At 36.5% G+C, this 14,211-nt stretch overlaps 1 protein-coding gene across 1 annotated transcript in view; it reads left to right on the top strand.

Moving 5' to 3' along the window:
* Positions 1–14,211, top strand: part of HMGCLL1 (3-hydroxy-3-methylglutaryl-CoA lyase like 1) — a 258,782-nt gene that overhangs the window by 59,268 nt on the left and 185,303 nt on the right. Inside the window, exons 2-3 of the mRNA XM_072642501.1 lie at positions 2,804–2,881; positions 3,328–3,435. Coding sequence (XP_072498602.1) covers positions 2,804–2,881; positions 3,328–3,435 — 186 coding nt within the window. The remainder of the gene's footprint in view (positions 1–2,803; positions 2,882–3,327; positions 3,436–14,211) is intronic.

The raw sequence follows: 14,211 nt of genomic DNA, 5'->3' as shown, positions 1-14,211 counted from the left end.
ACTGCACACTGTGGTTTGGCTTCACTGTGCTCTAGAGATATCTCCCCCTCCTGCCTATTGATCTTTCTTTGACTTTTCTCTGGAGATATTCATATCTGGACTCTCCCTTCCAGAAACTTCCACCACCCATGCCACCTCTACAATTGGTGCCTCCCTGCCCTTGACATTAGAGGTAGAACACTCAGATGCCCCTGAATGAGACCACAACCTGGGTTGTGCTATATTACAAGATTATACACTGCAGAAGTAGACAAGTGACTAAGAGTATGGAATAACCCAGATGCCAACCAAGGGAAGGGGATGTCTGATTTGGATACGAGATTCTTTTGCTATTAGACCTAGCAATTGTTGCACTTGTGCCCAGGTGCCTCCCAAGGCTTTTGTATCCTGATGCCTTCAGAGATGTGGTTTATAATTGTTTTTCTAGTAATCTGATGTATGCTTCACTCCTTTCCCCTTTTATTCTCCTCATCATCCTCCACCCTGAAGTGTTAATTTGTCTTCCATTTTTGCTTTCTCTTGTGTGAGGCAAGATGCCCGTAATCAAAGGCTTAATACTGTTAGCATTAGTGGCTACTAAGCTTGTTCTGTGTAGACCTCCAAGTCTCTTAGTTTTCTTTTCTTTTCCCCACAGCTGCGAACACAGAACGTTCCAAATAACAGGCCCTCCCATATTTGTTGGTCACTTTCCAGGGTGCTATGGGGGATAGAAAGGAAATATAGAACAGAGTCCATGTCCTCAAACAAATTACAGTCTGGCTTCAAGTGTAATGTTTAAGGGAAGTATGATTGGGAAAATATTTCATATAGAAATGTTCTCATATTTTCAAAGCCTTAGTGTGTCCTGTAGCCCAAGGGGTAATCCTGAGGGATTCTGCACTCATACAGACATAGGTTCAGTTAGGGAGAGGGTTGACTCCAAAAAAGTCAACCCTCTCTCTTTGCCTTTGCCTCCACCCTGGAGTAAGGTTTTGGTAAAAGCTTAGATGTGGCCCATAGGTTGTATTTCTCTCAAACTGGGTGATGGGATACCCTTCTGCAAAATTACCTGGCATTAAATATGGACATCTCGTATAGAATGACTTTATTTCCTCATCATAGAAAATATGGAAAAGATTCAGACATGTACATGAATAAATGTAGGATGTATTAGATAATATACTACAATTACTGTTCTACCCCAGAAGGTAAAATTCTTGTGTGAAACTACTGAATGGATATTTCTCATTCACCTCAGACCTGTACTGTTTCAGCAATTCACAGCTATTATTATGGAAGGCAGAAACATCCAAATTTCTTGACCCTTTCCTCCCATGGATTTGGTTACCTTACTGCAACATCTTTCCTCCTTTAAAAATTGTATCATTAAGGAACTTGTGTCTTCCTGGGTAGCTAGTGCCCAACTCAGGAATTATCAGTTTTCAGAATCAAGATAACTCACAGAGTAGCTCCTTAGACTATCCTAGACCTGTTTCATTGGAGGTCCCATACATATCTTGGGATCATTAGCTACCAATCTATGTGCAGAAAATGAAATAGAAGGGTAGAAGAAGGAATCCTAAGAACTGGAAGACTTCACTCTCACTCACCTGGGCAGGTATAGACTCTGCTGAACATGTGCTTCTGCTATAAGTCCTCATTTCATCCGGGAGTGGATGGGAGGGGGTGGTCAAAGGCAAATCTCCACTCCCACTTAAAAGTTCAAAGAAGAAAAATCTTTCAAAGGGATACAAAAATAAAGTGATTTCACAGTTTGCATTTATTGGCAGAAAGTAGAATTTATTTCTTAAAAGATTATTCCCATCACATATTCTTATTTATTATCATTAGGTGGCATCACTAGTCACTGGGTATTGATCATGGGAATTCATTGCATTCCCTCCCACCCTCCACCCCCACCCAGAAGAGACTAGAACACTTGTCCCTCAGGAACAGGCCAGGATACTTATCCAACTCCAGGGTATATACCCTTTTTAAAAATGAAATAGATACAATTTTCCTACATTAATATCTTTGGGAACTGATAGCCATTTCCCATTCTCCGCATGGGGCAGATGGCTGGCACAGTGGATAAAAACTCCAGGCCTGGAGTCAGGAAGACTCATCTTCTTGAGTTCAAATCTGTTCTCAAACACTTAGTAGCTGTGTGACCCTGGGCAAATCACTTAACCCTTTTTTGCCTCAGTTTTTCATCTATAAAATGAGTTGGAGAAGGAAATGGCAAACTACTTCAGTATCTTTGCCAAGAAAACCTGAAATGGGGTCAGAAAGAACTGGACACAACTAAATGACAAAAATCTTTGCATTCCATTTGGGTCTCTAGCAGTTGTATACACTTCTTTTTCTAAGTCCCTTTTATTCTAAGTCAGCAAGCATTTATTAAGCACCTACTTTATGTCCGACAGTGTGTTAATCACTAGGTTCATTCAGTTTAGTTCTTTCTTTTCTGTGAATATTTTCCTGATGATGCCAAGAAGTTAATTCTCCCTTATTCCTCAAATTGTCTTTTAATTGTATTTCTATTCATAATTTTTTATCTTCTCAGTAGAATGTAAGATCTTTGAGGGCAGGAATTATTTTGTGTATGTTCTTGGATGCCAGTGCCTTGAATAATGTCAGGAGAAAATATTTATTGAACTGAATATGATAAATCACCTGTTACATCTGCTATAAAGACAATTCTTTTCCCATTGTATTAGACTACATGATCTCTCCAACCTTGTAATTACAGTGATTCTTCTATTTTAATTGAGTAATTGTTATTTACAAGGTATCTTTATTCTTCATGATTTTTTTTTTCCAGGCAACACAATTATCAGGATTTCCTGACTATGTTAAAATAGTAGAAGTTGGACCCAGGGATGGCTTACAAAATGAAAAGGTAAATGCATATATATTCACAAGATTTGTGTTAAATGTTAATTAAAATGTTCGTATTTTAAAAAAACTATCCAGTTATAATATATGAATAACATCATTTATCAATTAAGAAATATTTCAGAAGTGCCTACTACATGCCAGAAACTATGTTAGGTCCTGGTGAAAGAAAAGACAAAAATGAAACTATCCCTGTCCTCAAGGAACTTATTTTCTGTTGGAGGAAGACATTACAGTCATAAGTATATATAAATATATATCCTTAGTATTTGCCTAATTTCTTTAATAATATTAAGAGCTAGCATTCATGTAGTGCTTTAAGATTGACAAAGTGCTTTACATCTGTTATCTCATTTTGTAAATCTGTTGCCTTTGGATGGAATTTTTTTTTTCTTACAAATTATGTCTCTCAGCATATTAATACTAAAATCCTTATGTTTTCTTTTCTAGGTCATTGTACCTACAGATATCAAAATTGAATTTATCAACCAACTTTCCAAAACAGGATTATCAGTAATAGAAGTAACCAGCTTTGTATCTTCCAAATGGGTACCTCAGGTAGGTAAAAGATAATTCAGTCATTAGGTCTCTTATGCAAATTTATGAGATAATTATTGAGAAATTAAGAAAAAATACTTATCAGAATGAAAAAAATATAATTCATGTATTTTCATGTTCATTTTCGTTCTAAGTCATTAACTTTTTCATCATAGAAGTGCTTCAGGATTTGCAAAACAACTTACAGATGTTATCCAATACCTCTGTGTTAGAAGAATTCCTATTCTAGCTTTACAGATATGGAAAAAATAAGCTTGCCTGTAATCCCACAACTAGTAAGTGTCTGAGGTACATTTTTGCCTGAGGTTTTTTTAACAATAAATCCATTTTTCTAACCACTATGATACACTGCTTCCCATTTCAACTGCTGTACTGAAAGACAACTAAAATAAAATTCTTTAGCCACTGCTTTCTATCTTTGTCTTGTCCATTTTGTATTTCTGTAGTTGAACTTTTTAATCTAACTTTAGGATGTCTTTTTTTTTAACAATCAGACTGGTGATTTCATTGGTGCAAGAGGAAACTGCTGTTGAGGGGCTCTATCAATGATAATCCTTCACCTGCTGTGTAAATTGTAGCCATAAGAATGTGGCTTAGGTCATCACTGAAAGATTAATTGATTTGCTTGGGGTCACATAGCCAGCGTATATATGTATATATGTATGTATCAAAGGTGGTGCTTGCACTCAAGACTTTTTTGTGTCTCATGCCTTTTTAATTGTGGGGCCTGCGCGCTACATCATGCAGAATTTTCATCCCATTACATTTCTTCATGTTATTTTCAGTCTTCTTTGCAGAGTATTAGGGTCACTTTCTGGGTGTTCTGTTTGCTTGTGTACTATGTTCACTGTCCTTTGCAGCTCTCTGTCATTTGAAGATTTAGTTGAGCTCAAGTAATCTGAGAACATAGAAGACCTAGATGAATATGTGGTGGTAAAAATAGTGAGATATTTCCTGTTCATTCTACTCTCATGGTGAACAGAACTTGCAGGTAGCAATTATGGGACCTTTTTGCAGTTGTGTAAAAGTCACAAATCATTTTTCTGCTTTCTCTTCCTTATATTCTTAATGAGAATGATGATAAATGATCAGGGACCCGCCACACAGGTCCCTACCATAAAGAATTAGGTAGGGCTTTCTTCATCCTGTAGTTGTTTTGGTAGTTTCGTCTGTTTTTCAGTTTTAGAATCAGAAATGGATTTAATTATTGGGGACAAGTGAAAGAGGGGAAAAAATACAAACTGCCTCTTACCCAATAGGAAACTGCCACCTAGGTGAAATATTTAAATTTTTTGTGCATAACTGGAGGTAAGAAAAAACATTGCCAGCCTTTAGAGCACATCCAGCTCTTTTCTTTGATGATTGGTGCTTGTTATCAGAAGATTTATAACAGTCCCTTCATTTTACAGATGAGCTCACTGTGACTAAGTAAACGATTTTATTTCTTTGTAATAGTCTCCTAAGTAGTGTCCCTGCCTCATATCTTTCCCTTCTCCAGTCTATGTGTCACATAACTGCCAAAATGATTCTACTAAAGAGCATACCTGACCATGTCATTCCACAAGTTGAAATTACAAGGGTTTCTAGAGGTGATAAACTCTTATGTTCATTCTTTGTTTTTGAAGAGGACTGTGACATCAGAGAAATGATGACATGACTTCCACTTGACTTTGTTTTCAATGAGGGAGGGCTGTGCAAGGTCACCAGCCTCACTTTCTCCTTCTGAGCCATCTGGATCCAGTGAGCAGATATTCATCAGTATGACTGGAGATGACCCAGGATGCAATGGGAGACCTTGTCCTTTTGGGCTAAGGCCTTTTCTGGAACACACTTAAAGTGAGGTAATGCCCATTCAGTGAATAGGCCTCTTTAAGAAGTAGTCGGGGGATGGCCCCTTTAAGTAGAAAATCAAAAATAAATAAATCAAGCTGGAAGGGGCCTCCGGACCCTCAGATTTGTTGTTTCAAAAAGAAGCAGTTACTGTTGACATTCACTCTAAGCCAAGAGTGTCCAAAAAACAGCTTGAGCAGGAACCCATTGTTCAATCTATGGACTGAGATGGGAGATGAGACGTCCTACTGTGAAGAAGAGTAAATTTGACTGAACCGTAGAGTTCACGAAGGGGAGTAATATGCAAAAAGGTTGGAAAGGTAAACTGGGGCCAGGATGTAAAGAGCCTTTAAGGTCAAATAAAGACGGTTGCTTGGATCCTAGAGGTTATCATCTCAGTCTTTGCTTTGCATGATACTCATACCTGAAATTAATTCTTCCTCATTTTTACCTCTTAGGATCCTTAGTTTTCTTCATGATCCAACTCAAGTGGTACCTTTTTCTGCTTGAGGCTTTCCTATTCCTCCAACTATGAGTGAATCCACCCTCAAAAGGTTCCTATTAACTATTGTTATCCATTTTGAATATATTTATACATATACATATGTAAATATGTGTGTGTACATATATATGTATGTGTGTATAAGCATGTTTATCTTCTCTGTTAGGATATAACAGAGGTAAGATTTGAACTCATTTAGATGAGTCTTCCTGACATGAGGCCTGGAGTGGTATTCACTGCACCATCTAACTGCCCCATGACTTGGTGGACATGATGCCAAATCACTGTGAGAAATTTTCCGGAAAGGAAGTACATTGTTCTCTTTCTTTTGTTCCCTCAAAAGTACCTCAGGCACACATTACTCCACAGAAATCCAGACAAATAAATGATTGCCCCCTGGTAAGGTGCAGGTAGTCTGGTTTTACCCCTTCAGGCCAAATCTACTTGGCTATTAGGTCAACTTTAGCACTTCATGACATTTAAAAGGATGTAGTCAAGAACCATTTTAAGGACAGACCACATAGACTATTCCTAGCTAACAGAAACTTTTGTATAAATGGAAAGGCAAGTAGTGCCTCTTTGAGGAAAAATGGGGAAATGTTTCTAATATGCTCTGAGTTGAGTGGAAAAATGTGATATAAATGTCAAGAGATATAAACGATGTCAGGCTAGATCCTATGATTATGGTAAGCTGTTTACTCTTGCAGGATTAATGAACTCTTTCAAGGCATCAGGGTAACATCAAATAAATGGCCTGTTTCCCATGTAGCTACTGATATACTTCTGCCTTACAAAAGGTAATTATATCTAGTCTGTGAGTAGTCTTTTCCCTGCCAAATTATTTTGGTTGGGGAAGGGGGAGGAACTTGAAATTGAGTCCAATCTGATTTAAGTTATTCCATTTGTAAAAATGAAAAATTTTGATGCCAACTATAAGAGACTTTGTATTACTGTATTTCATCGTGAGTACTAATCTGAGTTTAAGTATTTCAAGCTATTTGTGGCCTAAATAAATCATTGAATGGTGAATGGTGTGCCTGAGTCAAAGATGGCATATAATTAGTTTTTAAAGCACTGTTGCCCTTAAATTTTGAATCATGTTTGCAGTTTGATTTTTTAATTGTATATATTATCAGAACTCATTTAGCCTGCCTGTTTTGAGCAAAATTTTTTGCTGTTTATATCCCCAAATAGCTTTGTTGATTTCAATTTTTTATGGAAAACTACAAAACCTAGAGCAAGCAAAGATGGTTCATAACATGAACTTTGCTGAAACCACTTTGAATCATTCTCCTTCACTTTATAAACCCTCTTTGAGAGGAAATTTAAATCAGATTTGTCTGATTTTGAGCAATTTTATCTCAGACTTGGGTTAGAATATTTTCTTTTAGCATAACGGCTCACATGCTATTTAGAGTGAATGCTGCTCCATTTAAAGATAAAGGTCTGTGGGTCTGAAATGAAATCCATTCTTGATTATGTACGTTTTCTTTCCTTTTTTTCCCTTCTTGGTCATAGGTCATGGGAATAGTACTCCCAGTTATGTTTAGATCACTGCTTGTTCACTTATTTCTTTTTTTAGTATTTTCAAACTCTTTTATAGTTTTCCTCCTACTGTTTTGCTTGGCAAAGAATTTCTTACTGAAACAGCCAAAATAAAACAGTTCCACAGTAGCAAGGTGCCATATAAAACAAGATCCTGTACCTATAATCAAAATAGCCAGCAGTGATAAAATTCCTGCTACTAAAAAGTGCATGCATTTTACAAGTGACATGGAAAAAAAAATTAAATACAATGTGAATAGGCAGAATAGGTTTAAAAATTGACCCTAATTTAACTGGGAAGAACAATAATCATTATAATAATAAGTGATAGCTTTAGAAGACAGCTAAGTGATACAGTAGATAGAGCATTAGACTGGAGTCAGGAAAACCTGAGTTCAAATCTGGCCTCATATACTTACTAGCTCTGTGAACCTAATGTATCACAAAGACAATATTCACAGCATTGAAGGTGACTATGAATACACCTACCAGCATATTTCTCAATTGAAAGTACATACTCTCCATATAGAAGGCAGAAGAAAAGCATTTATTCAGACACGAGAAAGCCCCATCCCAACACCAGAAAGCCAGATCCATCATAGTAACAAAGAAATGCATCATAGTAACCAAGATGTCTATACACATTATCAGGCCTTCCCACAAACATACACTCAAAATCCCTGCTGCCTGCTTCCTCTGTCCTTCCCAGCTCTGACTAAACTGACCAACTTCCTCTCAGCTCTGCTCCAGCTCCCCCTCTTCTGGTTCCACCTTCCTGCTCCACCCCTTTCTGTTCTACCTGCTCAGCAAGCTTCTCCCACCACAGCTTCATGTGATCCAAATTCTTGTGACTTAGGCTTCCATGTGATTTAAGCAGTTCACATGGGCCTATTAAGAATGGGAAAGATCTCATTTAAATTACTGTTATACTTGGGCAAGTCACTGAGCCTTGTTTACCTCAGTTTCTTCATGTGTAAAATTATCTGGAGAAGGAAATCACAAACCACTCCAGTATCTATGCCAAAAAAAATCACTCATTGTGTCATGAAGAGACAGACATGACTGAAATGACTGAACTACTTCATAGGCATAAAAGAATTATTTTGGTTGCACATTATCATTTAATGTTATTTAAGTTGTAATAAAATTATGGTGATGATTTTAATTTTTACACATTTCTTGGTATATTCTCACCCATGAGATTTTCCCTTGAGCCAAAGAAAATGCTAAAGAAAAGTGATCAATACAGTTAAATCCATCTTTGCATTCATATTCTGAAGCCAAAGACTTCCACTTCTTTACACGGAGGAGGGAAATATGTTTCATCATCCATCCTCCAATGTCCTGAAAGATCATTTCATTTAATCCGTTAGGTTGTTTTCATTTGCATTTTTGTAGTCACCCTGTATATTATTCTGGTTTTGTTTTCTGTGTTCTCTATTACATTGTACAAATCTTCCTCTGTTCCTTTGAATTCCTTAAAGAGAATGTGTGGTATCTTACAGTTCCAGTAGTATTCTCTTACCTTAATTTACCATACTACTTAAATGTTTTTTGTTTGTTTGTCTTTTTTGACTGGGCAATCAGGATTAAGTGACTTGCCCAGGGTTACACAGCTAGTAAGTGTTAAGTGTCTGAGGCCAAATTTGATCTCAGGGCCTCCTGATTTCCAGGGTCAGTGCTCTAGCCACTATTCCACTTAATTACTTTAAAGACATAATTGAACAATTTTTAATTGTAGTAAAGTTGAGTTAATTTTTCATTTAGTCAATCGGTTTAAAATAGTTTAATAAGAATTAGAGGCAAAAATGAATGTCAGTTTTAAAAATACTTAGTCCCTTTTATTGTTTTCATGTACAGTTATATCAGTCTCCCAACACTACTCTGAGTTAGGTGGTATTGTTGTTACTGAGTAATTTTAATCGTGTCTAAATCTTTGTGACCCCATTTGGATTTTTCTTGGCAGAGGTACTGGACTGATTTACCATTTCCTTCTTCAACTAATTTTATAGGTAAGAAAACTGAGACAAATAGGGTTAAATGACTTGCCCAAGGTCACACAGCTAGTAAGTTTCTGAGGCCAGATTTGAACTCACAAAGATGAGTTGTCCTGACTTCAGGTCCAGTACTTTATCTACTGTGCCACCTAGCTGCCCCTGAATTGAGTGTAATAACCTAAACTATCATTCCCATTTTATAGGTGAGGAATTGGAGCACAAAGTAGTTAAGTGACTTATCTTGTTGAGACATAGTAAAAAAAGCTAGCTAGTGCCTGAGACCAAAGGACAGCCCAGGTGTCCTGACTCCTGATTGAGTGTTTATTCCCTTACATCATTTTTAGATATTTATTCTTCTTATTTAGATCGCATCTGACTTCATAATTTAAAAAAAAATAGGTAATTATCTAATCATTAGAGAAAATGAAGGTGTAAATTTAGTTTTACTGTTTCCTTTCTCTTTCTATAAAACTTCACTTAATTAAAATTTGTTTGTCTTCACATGTCCTATTCCTCACAATTGGAACAGATCTTTGGCCATACTTTGCTTGGTAATTATATAAATTCTGTGGCAGGAAAGGAACCTAAAACAAAGTGCCAAAAACTACTAAGAATAAATCAAATACTCTTCCAATATGGTCCAAGTACAATAGTTACAGGAAGAAATTCTCTCCTCTTTGACTGCCCTCAATCTTGGAATTTATCCATTTTATTAGGGGAGATTGTGAGGATTAACTAACATCTTTGATAATGGAAAAAATGCTAGTGAGAAAGTTGGAGTTTTTGGACAGAAGCTTCAGATTTAAATTTTCTCTACTAATAGTTGGAATTTGGAAATAATTAACAAGAATTTATTCTTCCATCAGTGGTACAATTCAAATTCTGGACTCTGGAGCAAACATTTTGGAAAACGGTCTCCTTCCCACTGTTAAGTACAAAATAAACTGCCTTTCCTATTTCTGTCAGTGACTCCACTAATGTGGAGTTGTGTGGTAGAGAGCAGTGGTGTCAAACTCAGAAACAAGGACTCTAATCCATGGATAAGTATCCCTGTCAGCAGCATGTTGACTTAGTTTTAAAATCTAATGTTATCTATGCTAGACGGTATTTCCATTTATTTTAACCAATATTTCCCACTTACATTTTAATCTGACTCCTGATGCTTGTGGGGACCTTGCAGATCATATGTTTGAAAGCTCTGGTGTGGAGGACATGGCATTGAACTGAATCTTTCAGACACTTAGCTGTATGAACCCAAGACACAGTATTTAACATCTCAGGATGTGGTTTGCTCTTCTCTATAATAAATATGTTGGAGTCATTGATCTCTCAGATCCTTTTTTTAGCTCTAATTCTTTGACTCTACGATCTTCTCAGTTATTCCAAAAATCTTTGTCTTTTTCCTCTTGGTACCCCACATACCAATGTATAAAGCTACATTCAATCAGTAATTAATTCTGCATATATACTCTTTTTTGAATGCAAATCCTCATACTGTCAAATCCCTGCTGTCACCACCTTAGTTCAAGCACCTGAGCTTATATTACATATAATAATATAATATTATGCCAAGCCTAGAGGCCTGTATTGGGCTACCCGAGTCTTTCTTACCTGTCCAGGTCTTCGGCTGGCCACGCCGGATGCACGTATGAGAGAAAGGACGTTCCAGAGTCAAACAGGGGTTGAGCTTTATTACAGGGTTTCGGTTACAAGTGCAGGGGGTCTTCTTTCTTAGGACGAAGAGGGGGAGATTTCCTAAGAAGGCTAAGCTTAAGGGAATGGAAGTAGAAGTACAAGCGGGGAGAGAGGGGGAGGGGAGAGAGGAAAGAAAAGAAGCGGAGCCCTACTTTTCTCTTTGGCTCCACACGTGCTAAGAGAGCTTTTAGGCTTCCTCAATCCTACTTAATCTTCAGCCACACAGTTTGCATCTCAATACCGTGCTGTTAGGTAACTAGGTGTGCTCCAATCCGGGACGACCTCGAGGGCAGGGAGACTCCACCCATCAGGTATCCATGGAGGGCCTCGTAAGACTCTAAGATTTAGAAGTCCCACTTTTACCTGCCCGAGACTGTCCACACGGAATTGAGCTTCCAGTCCCAACAATATTATACTAACATATTATAATACCCTCCTTGGTAGTCTCCTTAACTCTACCTTCTACTCTCTCCCATCTGTCTTTCATACCATTTCCATCATTTTCTTCATAATGCATAGGTCTGACCATGTCAGAATATCTTCAAAAGTTAACTATGATAAAAGAAAAACTTCTTATCACAGGTCTTCCATAGCGTGACTCTAGACTACCTTTTCAACTTCATTTCTTCAGCTTCTATCCTTTTCTCTATTGGCTCATACATAGGAATAGGGCATTTTGCATCTTTGGAAAGAACTGCTTTCACAACCTCACCTCTTGAAATCTTTTGTTTTAAAACCCCTTTCAGGGACCAACTTCTTCATGAAGCCTTCCTTTATACCTCTAGCTGAATGCATTCTTACCTCTCTCATAACATTATGCTTAGATCATTTGATCACACTTATTTTTGGCCATGTATTATACTTGGGAGAGTTCATACTTTATTGCTTTCCTATAAATTGTGAGTCCTTTGATTTTGAGAATGACATGATCTTAAACTTGGTTTTCCTAGTGCCTCATACACAGCCTTACGCACAATAGACTTTCTTTTTGTTTGTTTAATTGCATTGATGGCACTGCTTTTCTCTTATCAGACCTTTGATAGAGGTATAGATGGCATGTTCATCAGATTTGCAGAGGACAGAAAGCTGGGAGGGATAGCTGAAACACTAGATGGATGACAGAATCAGGATCCAAATAGATCTTGACAGGCTAGAGCAGTGGCTTTAAGCTAACATGTTCAGTCGTGATAAAGCAATGTCTTCCACTTGGGCATGAAGATCACCTTAACACCTAGAGGACAGAGGAGGACTAGTTGGATAGTTTGTGTGAAAAAAGATCTGGATGTTTTAGTGGACTAAATGGGGATTGGAAGGGAAAGAAAAAGGATGAAAAGGTTGGGGACAGGAAATGAAGGCAGAGGAGAGTCTTGGATGAAGAATCTTAGAGTTTTCTGATTCCTGTTTCTCCTCTTCACAGTCCTATATCAATCAGTTGTTAAATTCTGTTGTTTTGCATTTACATGTTACTTGTACCCACTCCTCCTTCTTTATGCCTATCACTACCACCTTAGTTCAGTCACTCATTATGTTTCATTCAGATTGCTCCTGTAGTTTCCTACCCTCTCCTTCCCTTGCCATCTTCCTTTTCTCTTCCTTCCTTCCTTCCTTCCTCCCTTCCTTCCTTCCTTCCTTCCTTCCTTCCTTCCTTCCTTCCTTCCTTCCTTCCTTCCTTGTTTCCTTCCTTCCTTGCTTCCTTTCCTCTTTTCTGCTCATTAATCAATGTGTATATAGCTTTGATTCTGCTGAATTCATATTACATCATTACATATAGCTCTTTTTATATTCCCTTCTATGATCCATAAATTTAAAATTATATATATATATATATATATATATATATATATATATATATATATATATATATATATATATATATATATATATATATATATATTAGAATATCACTCTATTACCCGAATGTTACATAATTTAGTCAGTCTTCTTTTATGTTTTGGAAATTTTTGTTGTTTTCAAATTTTTAATCTTATATTTAGCATAACTTTGATTACTTTTGAATAACTAGACCCTCTTTTCTATTTTTAATGTTTTAAGGATAAAGCCAGATGGAATTTCACTGTGAAAAAATAAGCTTAGTTTATATGAAACATTGCATATTGCTTCATTACTTTTAAAACATTTTCACACAACACTGGGTTTTATCATTTTTTGCTACATTTACATTCTTGTATGTGTAAGTTTGTATACTGCTTACTAAATCTCTGTTGAGAACTGAGGCTATTTATCGATACTTGCTTGGCATTGATGGATTTTTTTCCCCTTAGAGTTAGAAGATAGATAAAGACAAATGAAATCACATAAAATTTCTAAGACCCAACTTTCATTTGATGGAGGTTTACTAGCTGGTACAATTCTGACAAACTGTGCATTTATTTCATGAATATTGCATAATCAGGTAGTTTTTCAAGGTAAAAGGTCAAAAATTCATTGAATTTAAACTACCACAAAAGTTTAAGTTTAATCACCCAGTAATACCTGGTGTGTTTTGGAATAATTATAAAATGGAATTTATAAACAAATATAAGTGGAATAATTAGGCTTACAAATATATTGGCATTTTATCACTAGTATGATAAAACTTGTTAGAAATCATGAGTTTATAACATTTACAACTGGAAAGCAGTTTTGAGAACATCTGATACTCATTTAACAGAAAAGGAAACCGAGTCACAGATAGGTTAGGAAATTTATTTAAGATCATGCAATTATTATGTAACAAAGAAGGACATTCAAGTGCAGCCAAAAGTAGGCAAAGCTGGGCTGGTATGGTAGTATATACTCAGAAGAAGCATCCCTATCATCCTTTCTCTTTCTTCTCAGGGCAGGGCACTGGGGATTGATGCCTTAGGCTTTGCTGACCCTGAACTAAGCCCTATGGATCCAGGGTTTCTCACTCTAAATCTTATGTTAAATGTATTTTTAAAAAATTCTGAAAATCGTTCTTTTTTTCCATGTCTTTTTTTACTGAAAACTGATGTATGGTCAGATCTAAATAACTGGAAAAACATCAGTTGCTCATGGGTAGACTGAGCTAATATAATTAAAATGACAATTGTACCTAAATTAATTTACTTATTAAGTACCATAACACTCAAACTATCAAAAATTATTTTATAGAGCTAAAAAAAATAATAAAATTCTTCTGGAAGGTCTAGAATATCAAGAGAATTTATGAAAAGAAATGCAAGG

Source organism: Notamacropus eugenii, chromosome 2, assembly GCF_028372415.1.
Source record: "Notamacropus eugenii isolate mMacEug1 chromosome 2, mMacEug1.pri_v2, whole genome shotgun sequence".
In the NCBI taxonomy this organism is placed as follows: Eukaryota; Metazoa; Chordata; class Mammalia; order Diprotodontia; family Macropodidae; genus Notamacropus; species Notamacropus eugenii.
Note: the sequence above shows the minus strand (reverse complement) of the source record. Positions and strands in the feature narration are given on the sequence as shown.